The sequence below is a fragment of the Macaca thibetana genome, chromosome 17 (assembly GCF_024542745.1).
Source record: "Macaca thibetana thibetana isolate TM-01 chromosome 17, ASM2454274v1, whole genome shotgun sequence".
NCBI lineage: Eukaryota > Metazoa > Chordata > Mammalia > Primates > Cercopithecidae > Macaca > Macaca thibetana.
The window spans coordinates 22,472,970-22,488,440 of NC_065594.1; the positions used below are offsets into that span (position 1 = coordinate 22,472,970).

Here is a 15,471-nt window from a genome sequence, read left to right on the forward strand (position 1 = left end):
TCTGTCACTGATGGACATTTGGGTTGATTCCAAGTCTTTGCTATTGTGAATAGTGCTGCAATAAACATACGTGTGCATGTGTCTTTATAGCAGCATGATTTATAATCCTTTGGGTATATACCCAGTAATGGGATGGCTGGGTCATATGGTACATCTAGTTCTAGATCCTTGAGGAATCGCCATACTGTTTTCCGTAATGGTTGAACTAGTTTACAATCCCACCAACAGTGTAAAAGTGTTCCTATTTCTCCACATCCTCTCCAGCACCTGTTGTTTCCTGACTTTTTAATGATCGCCATTCTAACTGGTGTGAGATGGTATCTCATTGTGGTTTTGATTTGCATTTATCTGATGGCCAGTGATGATGAGCATTTTTTCATGTGTCTGTTGGCTGTATGAATGTCTTGAGAAATGTCTGTTCATATCCTTTGCCCACTTTTTGATGGGGTTGTTTTTTTCTTGTAAATTTGTTTGAGTTCTTTGTAGGTTCTGGATATTAGCCCTTTGTCAGAGAGTAGATTGCAAAAATTTTCTCCCATTCTGTAGGTTGCCTGTTCACTCTGACGGTAGTTTCTTTTGCTGTGCAGAAGCTTTTTAGTTTAATTAGATCCCATTTGTCAATTTTGGCTTTTGCTGCCGTTGCTTTTGGTGTTTTAGACATGAAGTGTTTGCCCATGCCTATGTCCTGAATGGTACTACCTAGGTTTTCCTCTAGGGTTTTTATGGTATTAGGTCTCACATTTAAGTCTCTAATCCATCTTGAATTAATTTTCATATAAGGAGTAAGGAAAGGATCCAGTTTCAGCTTTCTACTTATGGCTAGCCAATTTTCCCAGCACCATTTATTAAATAGGGAATCCTTTCCCCATTTCTTGTTTTTGTCAGGTTTGTCAAAGATCAGATGGCTGTAGATGTGTGGTATTAACAAATGAATATTTTAAAACCATATTTCCTATTTGTTTTTGTTTCTAAGTATTTGACTCAATGGAACCATGAAAAAGGGGAGCACTTTTATCTGAAAGGGACAAGTTACCATTTGATTTTTGACATTTTGCCTTTCAGTGAGAAAAAATATGTTAGTCTATACTGAGTAATACTCTTAAGAGTTACATGATGTTATAACTTTAATTTAGTTACAGAATATGAATAATTTATAGAAAGAAAAGTGAACAAAATATTTTATTCATTGTATCACTCTAAAATATGTTATTTTATAACAAAGAAAAATGATTGTTACCTTCTGGACAGAAGAGAAAATGGAGTAAAATATTTGAAGCATTGAACATACAAAAACATTATTATAAATATCAATATTTATGGGCTACTGTGAAGGCAGTTGTAAAAAAAAACTTCCAATAAAAAGTTTGAAACAGACAAACATTTGAAAATATCTTAACAATTTAAATCATTGAAAATTCAAGTGTTTTTTCCCTTCTAAATTTTTACTTTATAAGGTAGCAAATGCAACATAAACAGGTATTCATGAGTATAATACATTTTACACACTCCCAATAGTCATAGAGACTCTTGCACTATTTTTCTGTAGGCATTCCTATTGTCTGTCTACTGCTATCAAGTGTAGGGTTAGAAGGCATTTTAACAAATGGATGACTGATTTAAAAACAACAACGACAACAACAACAAAGACATCTGTCATTAAGACAGGCCTCTGATAGTGGATGCTTGTTATTAAGAATCCAAAAGATTTTCTTAATGTTCTGTCCCGTAATTTTTGTTGTCATGGTCTGTGTTCCACACTGCCCTATGGCAATGTTATTCTTGCATTCCAATGCATTTTCTTAATTCGGCTGCAGTTTTTTCCAGTTGTTGAATGTTCCATTGCCACTGTCGTCTATTTGCCTGAAGCTTGTTCACCTGACAATGCAAACGCTTAAGAATTGCGTCATATCTCTTATGTTGTACCTATTGAAAGAAGAGCACACATCAACAGGGCTTGTGAAGTATAAATAGTAAGCAGCCATAAATAATATTTTGACTGCTCTAAAGAGGAAAGCACTTAATTAGAAACTATACACTATAAATAACTATGATAAAATAAACAGTAATTGTATAACTATTTATTCAACACTTATTACATGTTAGATACTGTGCTGAGAGCTTTCTGCATATAATTAAATTCTTATAACACCATATGATACGGGTATTATTATCCTCATTTTTGTGTGAAGAAACCAAAGATAAAAGAGTTCAAGTAATTTGACCAAAGTTTCATAGCTAGCAGGTGATAGAGTTTGGGAGTTGAGCTGAAGTGAAGTATCCATAATGGAATGTCTTCTTGTTAAGAGAGTTACCAGTGTTAAACTAAATTTGTCCTGGGGGACTCTACTTTGAGTCCCTATGTGAGGAACCACAACCTAACAGTATTTAAACTAACTGAAAGCCTAACTAGGAGTACATTTTTGTAACAATAGCTGAGACTCAGTCCACCACAGCAGCCAGCTTTGGTCAATCACAGGTGGTCCGCTGACCACACCATATTCAAATAAAACAGACATTGAGCTGTAACCAATCAAACTCTTTCTGCACCTCATTTCCATTTCCTGTCCATAAATGTTGCCTGCCCACTTTGTGAAGTGGAGCTCTCTGAACCTCTGCTGGTTCTGAGGGCTGCTGGTTCTCTCATCATTCTTCTATTAAGCTCTGTCAAATTTAATTTTATGAAATTTACATTTGTCTAAAGTTTTAAATTTATCAAATTTATTTAAAGTTTTTCTTTTAACATCAGTTAAGAAAAATGGTTCCATTTCCCATTTCCTGTATCCAGTGATTCACTGAAACATAGATCATTCGGTCTAAAAGATCCAGGAGATCATGTAGTCCATTTCCTTGCTATTAAATAAACCATCATTTATGCTGAGCCAGGCGAGGATACACTGGAAGGCAATGAAGCACAGTGGAAAGTGCTTCATTGGTCTTGGTGTTGGGCCACAAGAACACTCAATCTTTTTAAAAAACAGTTTTATGGAAATATAATTCACATACCATATAATTCATCCTTTAAAGTGTACAACTCAATGGCTTTTAGTATATTCACAGAGTTGTACAACTGTTACCGACCACAGGTTCTTGGGCTCTCATGTAATAGAAATTGACACGAGGCTGAGCAAGTTTCCCAAACAAGGCTTTTATTGGGGGCTTATGTTTGAACATAATGGAGACAGTGCAGGAGCAAGAGTTAGCTGGCTGGCTTTCCAAGGGCAGGTCTTTGTGGTGTTTTTAGGAAAGGTGACAGGAATGTGCATGGGGTATGGGAGTATCATTACAGTGCATGGTGGAGCGCAGAGTGTGCAGGCACAGTGAGAAATCATGCTAGCATGTACATTGCATGATCAAAATATGATGGATAAGCTCTTCCCTGGGTGAGGCTTTTAGTATTATAATGAGGCATGGGGTAAAGATCAGCCATTCTTCTGGTCTTGTGCACAGGCCTGCAATAAGGCTAACTCCCTTGAGTAAGGTTTACAGTGGGATGCTGCTTACCTCTGTTTCAAGAGGTATCTTGTGGTCAGCAGGCCAATGGATGGGGTTCTGCAAGGTCTGGTAATGGGTGGGTATGGAAAAAATGTATTAGTAGGGGTGGGGGCCAAATCATGGTGAGGGCTAAATTCCATTCCTACTCTGTTTCACAACTATAATCACAATCAATTTTAAAACATGTTCATCAACTGGTACCCATCAGCAGTCATTCCCTATTGAGTTGGTTCCACTTTCTGGCTATTATAAATAATACTGCCATGAACACTTGTCTGCAAGATTTTGTGTGAATATATGTTTTCACTTCTCAGGTATACAGTGAGGAGTAGAATTACTGGATCATATGGTAAGTCCATGTTTAACCATTTCAGGAACTGCCAAGCTGTTTTTCAAAACGACTGTATAATTTTACATTCCAGTGTAACTTTACACACCAGTAATGTGTGAAGGTTCCAATTTCTTCACATCCTTGAAAATACTTATTATCTATGTTTTTGGTCATGGCCATCGTTAAAATAAAAACTTCAGCCAAATTAAATTTAAAGAGTTTAATTGAGCAATGAATGATTCACAAATTGGGCACTCCCCAGAATCAGAGCAGATTCAGAGACTCCAGGGGTGCCTCGGGGTCAGAAGAAATGTATAGACAAAAAAAGTAAAGTGAGGTATAGGAATTGGAAGTGAGGTACAGAAACAGCAGGATTGGCTACAGCTCTGCGTTTGCCTTATTTGAACACAGTTTGAACACTCAGCAGTCTAGGAGTGGCTGAAGTATGGCCGCTGGGATTGTCCAACACTCAGCTGTTGTTACAGACACATACTCGTAAGTTGGGTTTTCAATCTTGTCTAAGAAGTATGGAGTTCTTCTCAGGCCATATTTAGTTTGCTTTAACACCATGCTCGTGGATGTGAAGTGGCATCTCATTATAGCAAAACATCTACTTTTAAATGGACTGATAAAATGATAGAATAATAGGGCTGGACAAGTTATCTATTCACAGGTAGTATGTGCAGTATTCCATTATATAAACATACCACAATTATTTTTCCATTCTCCTTTCTAGGGATATTTGTGATGTTTCTATTTAGAGGCTTTTGTCAATAAAGCTACTATAAGAATTCATATACAAGTTTTACAAGTTTTTTAAGGCACATTTTTTTCATTTTTCTTGAGTAAACACCTAGGTGGAGAATTGTTTGTACAGTAGGTATATGCTAACTTTTTAGGAAACTCTCAAACTGTTTTTCCAAAGCAGTTGCACTATCTTATAATCTCCCCAGCAGTGCATGATCTTGACTGTTGTTTCATATCCTTAGCAACATTTGGTATTAATATTCATTGGAACTTTAATCATTCTAGGGGTAAAAACGTGTGAATAGTATCTCATTGTGGTTTTGATTTGTTTCCTTGGTGTTAAGGGTGTTATACATCTTTTCATGTGTTTATTGGTCATACTATGTCTTCCTCTGTTAAGTTCTGTTCAAATCTTTAGCCCATTTTAAAAAAAATGACTGTATGACTTTATTATTGGCTGATAGAAATTCTTTCTTTATACGTCCTGGATACAAGTCCTTTGTGCATATACATGTGTTGTAAATATTTTTACTTTTGTGATTTTCTCATTTTCTTTTGTTGTTGTTGTTGAAGTGGGGAGGTCTCACTTTGTTGCTGAGGCTGTACTGCAGTGGCATGATCACAGATCACTACAGCCTCGACCTCCTGGACTCAAGTGATCCTCCCACCTCAGCCTCCTGAGTAGCTAGGACCACAGGGGTGCGCCATCACACCTAATTTTTTATTTGTACAGACAAGATCTTACTGTATTACCCAGGCTGGTCTTCAACTCCTGGGCTCAAGACATTCTCCTGCCTCGGCCTCCCAAAGTGCTGGGATTATAGGCATGAGCCACTGTGCCCAGCCCTTTTCATTTTCTTAATGGTGTCTTTCAAAGAGTAAAAGTTTCAAAGTTTGAGGTCTAACATATCAATATTTTTCACTTATGGTTAGCGAAGTTTGTGTACCAAGAAATCTTTGCTAACCCAACATAATGAAGATATCCTCCTATAGTTTCTTCTGGAAGGTTTAGAGTTTTAACTTTCACATTGAGATCTATGATCCATTTCAGATGAATTTTTGTGTTTGTTGTGAGGTGGAGATACAGGTTCATTGTTTCCTCACCGATATCCAGTTGTTTTATCACCACTTGTTGATAAGACTTTCCTTTCTTCATTGAATTGCCTTGAAAACTTTGTCAAATTGACAAAATAGGATTAATTTCTGAACTCCATTCTGTTCCATTGGTCTATTTATTCTTTTACCAATACTACAGTTACTTGATAAGTATAGCTTTTTAATAAATCTTAACATCAGGTAGATTAGGTCCTACAAATTTATTCTTCTTTTATAAGGTTGTTTTGGCTACTAGATCCTTTGCATTTTCACGTAAATTTTAAAATTAGCTTATCAATTCCTGGAAAAAATACTTAGTGGGATTTTTATAGAACAATGTTGAACCTATACATCATTCAAAGGGAAAGTTGACACTAATAATATTGTGTTTTCTAAACTATGAACATAGAATATCATTCCATTTATTTAGTATCTTTAATTTCTCAGCAATTTTTATTGTAGTTTTGCACATTTTTTCACAAAATTCATTAGCAAGTATTTTATGTCATTTAGTGTTAATGAATAAAGTTTTGTTTTATTCATTTTACTTCCTCGTTGTTTATTGCTACTACACAGAAACTACATAAACATGTAACTGATTTTTGTATTTTGACCTTTTATGCTATGAGCTTTCTAAATTCACTTACTGGTTCTATTAGTCTTTTCTATTCCTTAAGATTTTCTACATAAACAATTATGCTATCTGTGAATAATGACAGTTTTACTTTTTTCTTTCCAATCTTTATGCCTTGTATTTATTTTTTTCTTATAACATTGATTAGGACTTCCAGAATAATGATGCATAAAGGAGGTGATACCAGACATCTTTGCCTTGTTCCCAATCTTAGGGGAGAAAGCATCCAACATTTCACCAGTAAGTATGATATGTTGTTAGCTATAAGGTTGTTTTTTAAAAATAAATTCCCTTTATCAAGTTGACGAAGTTTCCTTCTATTCTTAATTTGCTGAGATGTTACTCTCAGAAAATTTGTTACCCTCTGAAAATTTGTTGAGAGTGTTGAATTTTGTCTAATGCTGTTTCTGAAACTATTAAGTTGGTTACATCTTTTTTACTTCTGTCATTTTGTCACTACAGTAAATTACATCATTTGATTTTTGAAAGTTGAACCAGCCTTGTATTCTTAGGATAATCCCGCTTGGTTGTAATGTACTAGACTTTTGCTATATTGCTAAATTTAATTTGCAAGTATTTTGTTAGAGACTTGCATCTATACTCATGAGGGACATTGGTCTGTGATTTCTTTTCTGATAGGATTCCTGCTGATTTTTTTTCTTTTTGTATCAGGGTTATGTTCACCTCCTAAAATGAGTTGGGAGGAGTTTCCCCTTCTATTTTCTGAAATAGTCTGTTTAGATTGGGCATTATTTTTTCCTTAAATATATGATTAGAATTCACTAATGAAAATGTGTCCGTTGGAGTCTTATTTATGGGAAGAGTTTTTAATTATGAATTCAATTTCATTGATTCCTACCTACACCATTCATAAAGCTTAATTTGAAATAGATCATAAGGTTAAACATGGATGCAATTTCCTCTTGTGTTATAGTATGTTTTTTTTTTTTCCAAGGAATTTGTCTGTTTGTCTAATTGGCATAAAGTTTTTCATAATAGGCCTGCATCACCCTTTTAAGTCTACAGAACCTGGAGTAATGTCCCTACTAATCTCTCTCTTTTCTTGATCAGTATTGCTATGGGTTTCTCAATTTTATTACTCTTTTCAACTTTTGACTTTATTGATTTTTTTCTCGTTTTTCTATTTCATTGATTTCTGTTATTTATCATTTAATTCCTTCTATTCACTTTTTGCTGAATTTATTTTTCTAGTCTGTGATGGTAGAAGCTTAGATAGTTGATTTCAAATCTTTTTCTCTTTTCTATTATAGGCATTAAAAACTTAATTTTCCTGTAAACACTGCTTTAGCTTCACCCCATAATTTTCCATATGTTGTGTTTTCATTATCCTTCAATTTCAAATATATTCTAATTTTTCTCGTGATTTCTTCTTTGACTCATGGGTTATTTAGAAGTATAATGCTCAATTTCCAAAAGCTTATGTATTTTCTAGCTATCTCACTGTTATTGATTTCTAATGGAATTCTGCTGTGATAATAGAATTTCAACTTTGAAATATATAATCTAGTATATTGTGTGTCTTGGTGAATGTTTCATGTACACTTAAAGCGTAATCAGTAGTTGTTATGTGCAGCACTTTATAAATGTTAATTAAGTTGATGGATAAGTTCTTCACATCTTCTATATGTTTACTGATATTCTGTATTGTACTATCAATTACTCAAAAAAGTTAAGATCTCTGATATGACTATAGATGTCTCTTTTTTTCCTTTGGTTCTGTTTGTTTTGCTCATGTATTTTGAAGCTCCATTATGTAAATATACATGGAGAATTGTTATTCCTTCTTGGTGAATTGACTGACCCTGTTTAACTTGGTTAGTAGTTCTTATCTTGAAATCTACTTGATATTAACACAGTTACACCAACTTTTTAAAGACTGGTGTATTCATAGTTTATCTTTTTCCTTTTTTTAACTTTCAAACTAAGTGTGGCTTTATATTAGAAGTGCATCTCTTGTGAAGAGGTTATGCTTGCCACTTGATTTTATTCAGTCTAATAATTTTCCCCCTTTTAATTGGAATGCTTAGTTCATTTACATTTAATGTAACTAATGATATTTTGGGGTTAAAATCTACCATCATAATGTTTGTCATCTATTAATCCCTTTTGTCCTTTTACTTTCTTCATTTTCTGTCTTCTTCTGGGTTGAGTATTTTTTGTTGTTCCATTTTATTTCTTCCTTTGTCCTTCTAGCTATGCCTATACCTTTATGTATTTTTTTAAGTTGCTCTAGGAATTTTAATATATTCTCTTAACTTATCACAATCTGTCTTCAATTAACATATCAGTACATGTAAAAATATAAGAACCTTACAACAAAAGGCTATTCTTGATATATATCTTACTCTACATCTTATAAAACCCAAAATCCATTATTGTTTTGTATTTAAAGTGTCAAATGACTTTTGAATTACTCAAAAGAAAAAAAGACTCATCTCTTTATGTATATATTTTCCATTTCTAGTCCTTCCCAGTATCATTTCCTTTCAGCTTTAAAAACTTCCTTTAGGCTGGGCATAGTGGCTCATGCCTTAATCCCAGCACTTTGGGAGGCTGAGGTGGGCAGACCACCTGAAGTCAGGAGTGCGAGACCAGCCTGGTCAGCATGGCGAAACCCCATCTCTACTAAAAATACAAAAAATTAGCAGGGCATGGTAGTGCATGCCTATAGTCCCAGATACTGGGGAGGCTGAGGCAGGAGAATTGCTGGAGCCCGGGAGGCAGAGGCTACAGTGAGCTGAGATTGTGCCACTGCACTCCAGTCTGGGCAGGGGCAAGACTCCAACTCTAAAAATAAAACAAAACAAAACTTTCTTTAGCATTTTTTATAGTGCAAGTCTATTGGAAACAAAGTCCACCAACTGTTGTTTATCAATACATTTTAAAAATTCAACTTATTTTTTCAGTATTAAGATTTCCATTTGGTTGTTTTATGTGATTAAAATCCTCTCTCTTTACCCACAATATCAATCATTATACACTTCCTTTAATTATAAAATGAAAAGGATGTTTGTATATCCACTATAAACATCCTGTAGAATGTGTAACATACTTACAGTTTTCTAGTCCTTGTCTAACAACTTCTGAGTCAACTGTCGCTATTTTTATTGGTTGATTCTACTTTTAGCTATGGATAATATTTTTCTTTTTCTTTCTTTCTTTTTTTTTTGAGATGGAGTTTCACTGTTGTTGCCCAGGCTGGAGTGCAATGGCACCATCTCAGCTCACTGCAACCTCCGCCTCCCAGGTTCAAGCAATTCTCCAGCCTCAGCCTCCTGAATAGCTGGGATTACAGGCCCCCACCACCACGCCCGGCTAATTTTTGTATTTTTAGTAGAGACGGGGTTTCAACACGTTGGCCAGGCTGGTCTCAAACTCCTGACCTCCAGTGATCTGCCCACCTTGGACTCCCAAAGTGCTGGGTTTACAGGCATGAGCCACCATGCCCGGCCAATATTTTTCTTTTTCCTCACATTGAGTAATGTTTTATTACTAACCATTGTGCACATGTTGAAAACTCTGAATTTTATTACTTTCCTCTGAAAAGTGTTTTGTTCTGTCAGTTAAATTACTGGTGGATCATCTTGAACTCATGACACTTTGTTTTATACTTTAAGTTAGAGTATATCTATTTCAATTTTGTCCTTAGATCTAGGTCTTGCCTTTAGTCCAGCTTTGTTTTAGTTCTTAGTTATAGATGTGGTCTTTACTCCTAAAGTTTGGCAGTTGTGGGAATTGGGCAGCTGCTATAGTGGACAGATGTTGAAATCTCTACTCAGCTTATAAGCATTCTAATTGTTTCCCAGCTGTGCTCCTTGGAATTTTATCCCTCGTGTGTGCATTTAAGTTACAGCCAAGTTTTTGAGGGGACCTAATATGCAAATTTGGGGTTTCCAATAAGGAAAAATTCAACATTTACTCATCCAACCTCATGAAGGAGTAAGAATCCATAAAACAGTATAAAATTATTTCAACTATAAGATATTATTACTATTAGTTGTGTTCATAGTTATTAAGAGAACGTATTATGTAACAGAAAGAGCACAGATTTTATCTCATGACCCAGTAATTCTACTTCTTGGTGCAAAGGGTTTGTTTATTATGTTTCCTACAACATTACTTTTAATATTGAAAAAACTGGAAACCACTTATATGTTCACCAGTTGTAGCATGGCTAAATAAATTAAGGTATGGCCAAACTGTGGGATATTTTGCAGCAGTTAAAAATAATTAGCAGGCCAATTTGCACCAATATGAAAAATCTACAAGACAGATTGTTGAATAAGTAAATTAGTTGCAAAATGATACATATACTACATTTACATAATATTCTTCCACCCACAGGGGTTTGTGTTTGTGTGTACCATTAATAAGCGGTGAGAGTAATGAGAGAGAACAACATGCTAGAAGGTGGTATAAAAGGAACTATAGCCTTTCTTCTAACATTTTAATCCTTTTTAAGGAGAATGTATTCCTAGAAACAAAAGCTATATTTAAAAAAGAAGTGGGAAAATAGAGTCCAACAGGTTTGGATTCATATCCTACTTTGTCATTTATCATTAGCTATATAACCTTGTGCAAGTTATTTAAATTTTCTAAAATTTTGTAAGACATGTTATTATGGGGAATTTAAATAGGATAGCCTATATAAAGTGCTTCAAAAATACCAGGCATTCAATAAATAATAACAGATTTAATAACATTGGACATTTCTTCTTATACTTTCTACAAAAGAGAATAATTAGTTGCTATCTTATCTTTGTATCTACCTGAATAATTCTTACTTTGCCTTCAGATCAGCTTTTTTCCCTTTGCTTCTCTGGGTTTTTCTTTTTCCTTTGTTGAGACAGGGTCTTGCTCTGTTGCCTAGGCTGGGGTGTAGTGACATGATGTCAGCTCATTGCAACCTCTTCCTCCCAGTCTCAAGCAATCCTCCCACCTCAGCCTCCTGCGTAGCTGGAAATACAGGCACACACCACTATGCCTAGCTAATTTTTGTATTTTTAGTACAGACAGTGTTTTGCCATGTTGTCCAGGCTGGTATCAAACTCTTGGGCTCAAGTGATCCACCCACCTTGGCCTCCCAAAGTGCTGGGATTACAGGTATGAGCCACCGTGCCCAGGCTCTGGGTTTTTCTCATAGGACTGGCTTTCTAGTTGTGTAATCATTTCTGTTGCTGACCTCAATAAATGAATACATTTGTTAATTATATAGCTGTGTATTACATCATACTAAATTAAACATGCTTTGTTCATCACCCTTAGCAGCTCTGAAAGTGTACACAATTTTCCCCTATTCTTTTAAATTTCAAACTCACGCTGTACAAAATTTAGGCAAGAGTAAGCCATCAGTGCTTTACACAATGTCTGTTATCCCAAAGCATTGCTTGCAGCATTCATCATTTGCTAAAAACTTCTCAACTGCTCCAGTATCCTTTGTATGAAAACTCTTGGATTTGGAAATAACACTTTTTTTTTTAACCTTGAACTAGAAACCACTGATTGTTGCTTAAATGTGTTATATTTGAAGCTTTGTGTTTGCATGCCTTGTATTTTGCTTCCCCAATTTTTTTTTGTCAATGACTCATAGCTTATCTTTTTTCTCCACTCTATCTTTAGTTCCTTTCTTCCAAAATATATGAAGACAGACAATAGACATTGGGGGGGAAGGACATTTTGGGAATAAATATTTGAAAAGGCTTTTTTCATTCAGATATGGCCTAAAAATACTGAAAGCATTTATTTGACAGGAAAACATTGATATTCAAAAACCATTTTTTATTCTTATGAACCAAAAAATGTAAAAGTAAGATTAATATGAGAACTAAAATATGTAAAGCACAATATTTAAAAGAATTAGAACAAAACAATGCTGTACTCCAGGCAAAAGATGATTCTTGAACTGTAACAAGGCCATGGATAAAGATATTCAGAAGGGATAGAAAAAAGACTCCAAAAAAGAAATAATAAAAATCTTTTGGTATGAATTCATCTTCTTTAAAAACTGGTTGTTTTGAGAAGGTTACTCATATTAATGATCAATTCTCATCATGGAATAAATAAAATTATTGACACAAATGCAACATTTTAGACAATGGTCTGACTATATTTGTCCTTCGGTTTCATAATTTGTTGTGGAGAATCTTTAAGTTCTTAAATTTTCATTTTTTAAACTGAATTGGGGACAACTTTTAAATGAATTAGAAGTAATAGAATTAAAATGAAAAAGTTCAAAAGAATCTTAACAGAGGTGTCCCTATTATGAAAACTTAAAAAGTTTATTAAATTTCATGACAAGAAGTTTTATGATGGAAACATCAAAAAACAGAAGGCTTAACCTCAGTAACATTTCCTCTAAATCTAACATTAGTGACCACTTACATCATCCTTTACCAATTTATACTACTGCTGGCAAGATGAAGTTGATATACTTCAGTTACCTATTCTTCCTGATAAGTAGAACTAAAAGCCCTGGACATTGTATATTAAACAAACATCAGAAGCTCCTGAAAGTTGGAGAGAAGAAGGCAAACTGTCTAGGGAACATCAAGACCCAAGTAATATCATGGGCTTTCTTTTTTCCTCATATATCCCAGAGAGGATTCTGGAAAAGATAGCAATCTGGAAATGCCAAGAAGTACAGACAAAAAGCCCTAAGAAAAATTTGCTCCATCTAGTCAAAAGATAAGGAAAATAGCAGCTTAGTGAGACAGAAAACTTGTAGGCAGTAACTGTTTTACTAAAGTCAAACACCACAGAAAAAACTATGGCCCCTCCAACACTCATGCCAGCAACAGCTGGGTGGAAAGCCTAAACTTCTACCATTGCAAGGCTTTAATGAAGTGCCTAATCCCCCTGCTGGTGCACTCTCAGAGAAAGCTAACTAAAGAGCCAGGAGTTTTAACTGTGGAGTCAGGAGTTTTAATCCTCTCTAAGCAGCAAGAAACCATACACTGTGGTGTCGCTGGAGCCCATTTGAGGATCCTGGACTTCTCTGCCCATCAAGGTGTAATATTCTTCTCCTCCCTGATGTAATATCAAAGGAGGTCTAGTAGAGAGTCAGGACTTTCACCAGTACTCAGTAGTAACCAGGCCATGTCCTCGCAGTGTCACTGGAGGCCATGTTAGGAGTAGTAGCAAGGATTCCTTTTCCCTCCAACCCAGAATGATATCAGCAGAGGCCTACAGAATAGCCTCTCCCGCTTCCATGGGAAACAATGGAGTCAGTGGAGACTGGTAGCAGAATCTAGACCCCAGTGGCCACCTGGAAATAGTGAAGATCCAGAATCTTAAAGCATAATACCCAACATGTCCATATTTCAATAAAAAATGGCTCGTAACACCAAAAAATAAGATCTCAAACTGAGCAAGAAACCACAACCAACATTCACCACACCAACATAACACAGAAGTTAAAATTATATGACAAGCATTTTAAAGCCTCTGTCATACAAATGCTTCAATAAACAATTACAAACATGCCTGGAAAAAATGTAAGAAATAGAAAGTCTGAGCAAAGGAATATAAGATATAAGAAAGACTCAAATGGAAATTTAAGAACTAAAAGCACAATAACCAAAGTGAAGAGTTCAGTGGAATTTAAGAGTGGATGGGAGAACAGAAAAACTAATCAGTGAACTGAAAAACAGAAAGCTACAGTTACTCAATCTGAACAAAAGGGAGAAAACAGATTGAAAATAGAAATAAAGAGAACCTCAGGGGCTTATGAGACTATAACAAAAGATGTCATATCTTTTGTTATGGAAGGAGAGGAGAAAGAAGGCACAGATTCAAGTAACTGATGGCTGAAAAATCCTAAATTTGGCAAAAGATATAAAACTACAGAATTGAGAAGCTGAGAGAACTCAAAAAAGGATAAATGCAAAGAAATCCACGCAAAAACATGTCATAGTAAAACTTCTGAAAACAGAAAAATGTTTTTTCCCCAATCCTGCTCATTCTGCAGACAGAAAAATCTTGAAGACACCAAGAAAGAAATACCTTACATATATAGGAAAACCAATTTGAATTACAGCAGATTTCGCACCAGAAATCACAGAGGCCAGAAGGAAGTGACATAACATTTTTCAACTGTGGAAAGAACTGTCAACCCAGAATTCTGTATCCAGCAAAAATAGCCTTTAGGAATGAAGGAGAAATCAAGACATTCTTCCATGAAAAAAATAAAAGAATGTGTCACCAGCAGAGCTACCCTAAAAGAATGATTTTAGAAGTTGTATACAAAAAGGAAATGAAAGAAGAAGAAATCATAGAATGTCAGGAAGAAAGAACATAATAAAGCAAAAATATGAGTAAATACAATAGAGAGATAAAGAGGTCATAGCTAAAAAGTACAAGATTATTTGTGAGGTGATGAAAATTTCTAAATTTAACTTTGGTGAGTGTTGCACATATCTGATTATATAAGAGGTCTCTGAATTATATGCTTTAAATGGTAAATTGGACACAGATCTGTGCCAACTAGCACTCTGCTCCTGAGCCAACACCACCACCAGTGAGACCAAACACACAGCCATCAGCAGGGGCCCCCTATCTCCCCGCAGCTACACTGTCTCTGCCACTGTAGTGAATGCCTGCAGGGAGGCAAGCACCCCAGGACTCATGAGCACTCTGCTGCAGCTGATGAGTTGCACCCCACTGCACTGCTACTACTGCTGCTGCTGGCATGCACAAACAAGAATGGATCCTGCTATCACTGCACTACTGCCACTTTGGCTGACATAACCCATCCGAGTATAGTGACCAGCAGTCTGGGAGCACCTTGGCACCCCCAGCACAGTGGATTCCTAACCTCGAGGGGCCAGAGAACAAAACTGGGGCCTGATACAAGTCCTCTAGAGTTACAGCACACAGTCCAGGAGTTGGGAGCAGAGTGTTGGCCCTTCAAATCTTCCAGAAATGAAGCTAGTCAGATGAATCCACCTAATATAACAATCAAACCCTCAAGACCATCAAATAGGATAAAAGAAAAAAAAAACCATCCAAAGGTCAACAGCTCAAAGATTGAAGGAGCATAATCCCATAAAGATGAGGAAGAACCAGCACAAAACCCTGATAACCCCAAAAGCCAAAGTGCCTTCTTTCTTCCAAATGACCACATCACGTCCCCAGCAATGATTCTGAACTGGGC

At 35.6% G+C, this 15,471-nt stretch overlaps 1 protein-coding gene across 8 annotated transcripts in view; it reads right to left on the reverse strand.

The window, feature by feature from the left end:
- Positions 1-1,327: 1,327 nt before the first annotated feature.
- Positions 1,328-15,471, reverse strand: part of CCDC122 (coiled-coil domain containing 122) — a 39,420-nt gene continuing 25,276 nt past the window's right edge. For 6 of the 8 annotated variants that reach the window (XM_050766228.1, XM_050766229.1, XM_050766230.1 and 3 more), the window contains one exon: positions 1,328-1,923. In XM_050766228.1, the coding sequence (XP_050622185.1) occupies positions 1,774-1,923 (150 nt within the window). In that variant the 3' untranslated portion in view covers positions 1,328-1,773. Of the gene's footprint in view, positions 1,924-11,089; positions 11,192-15,471 lie in introns of all 8 variants that reach the window. The other 2 variants (XM_050766233.1, XM_050766232.1) reach the window with 2 other exon arrangements.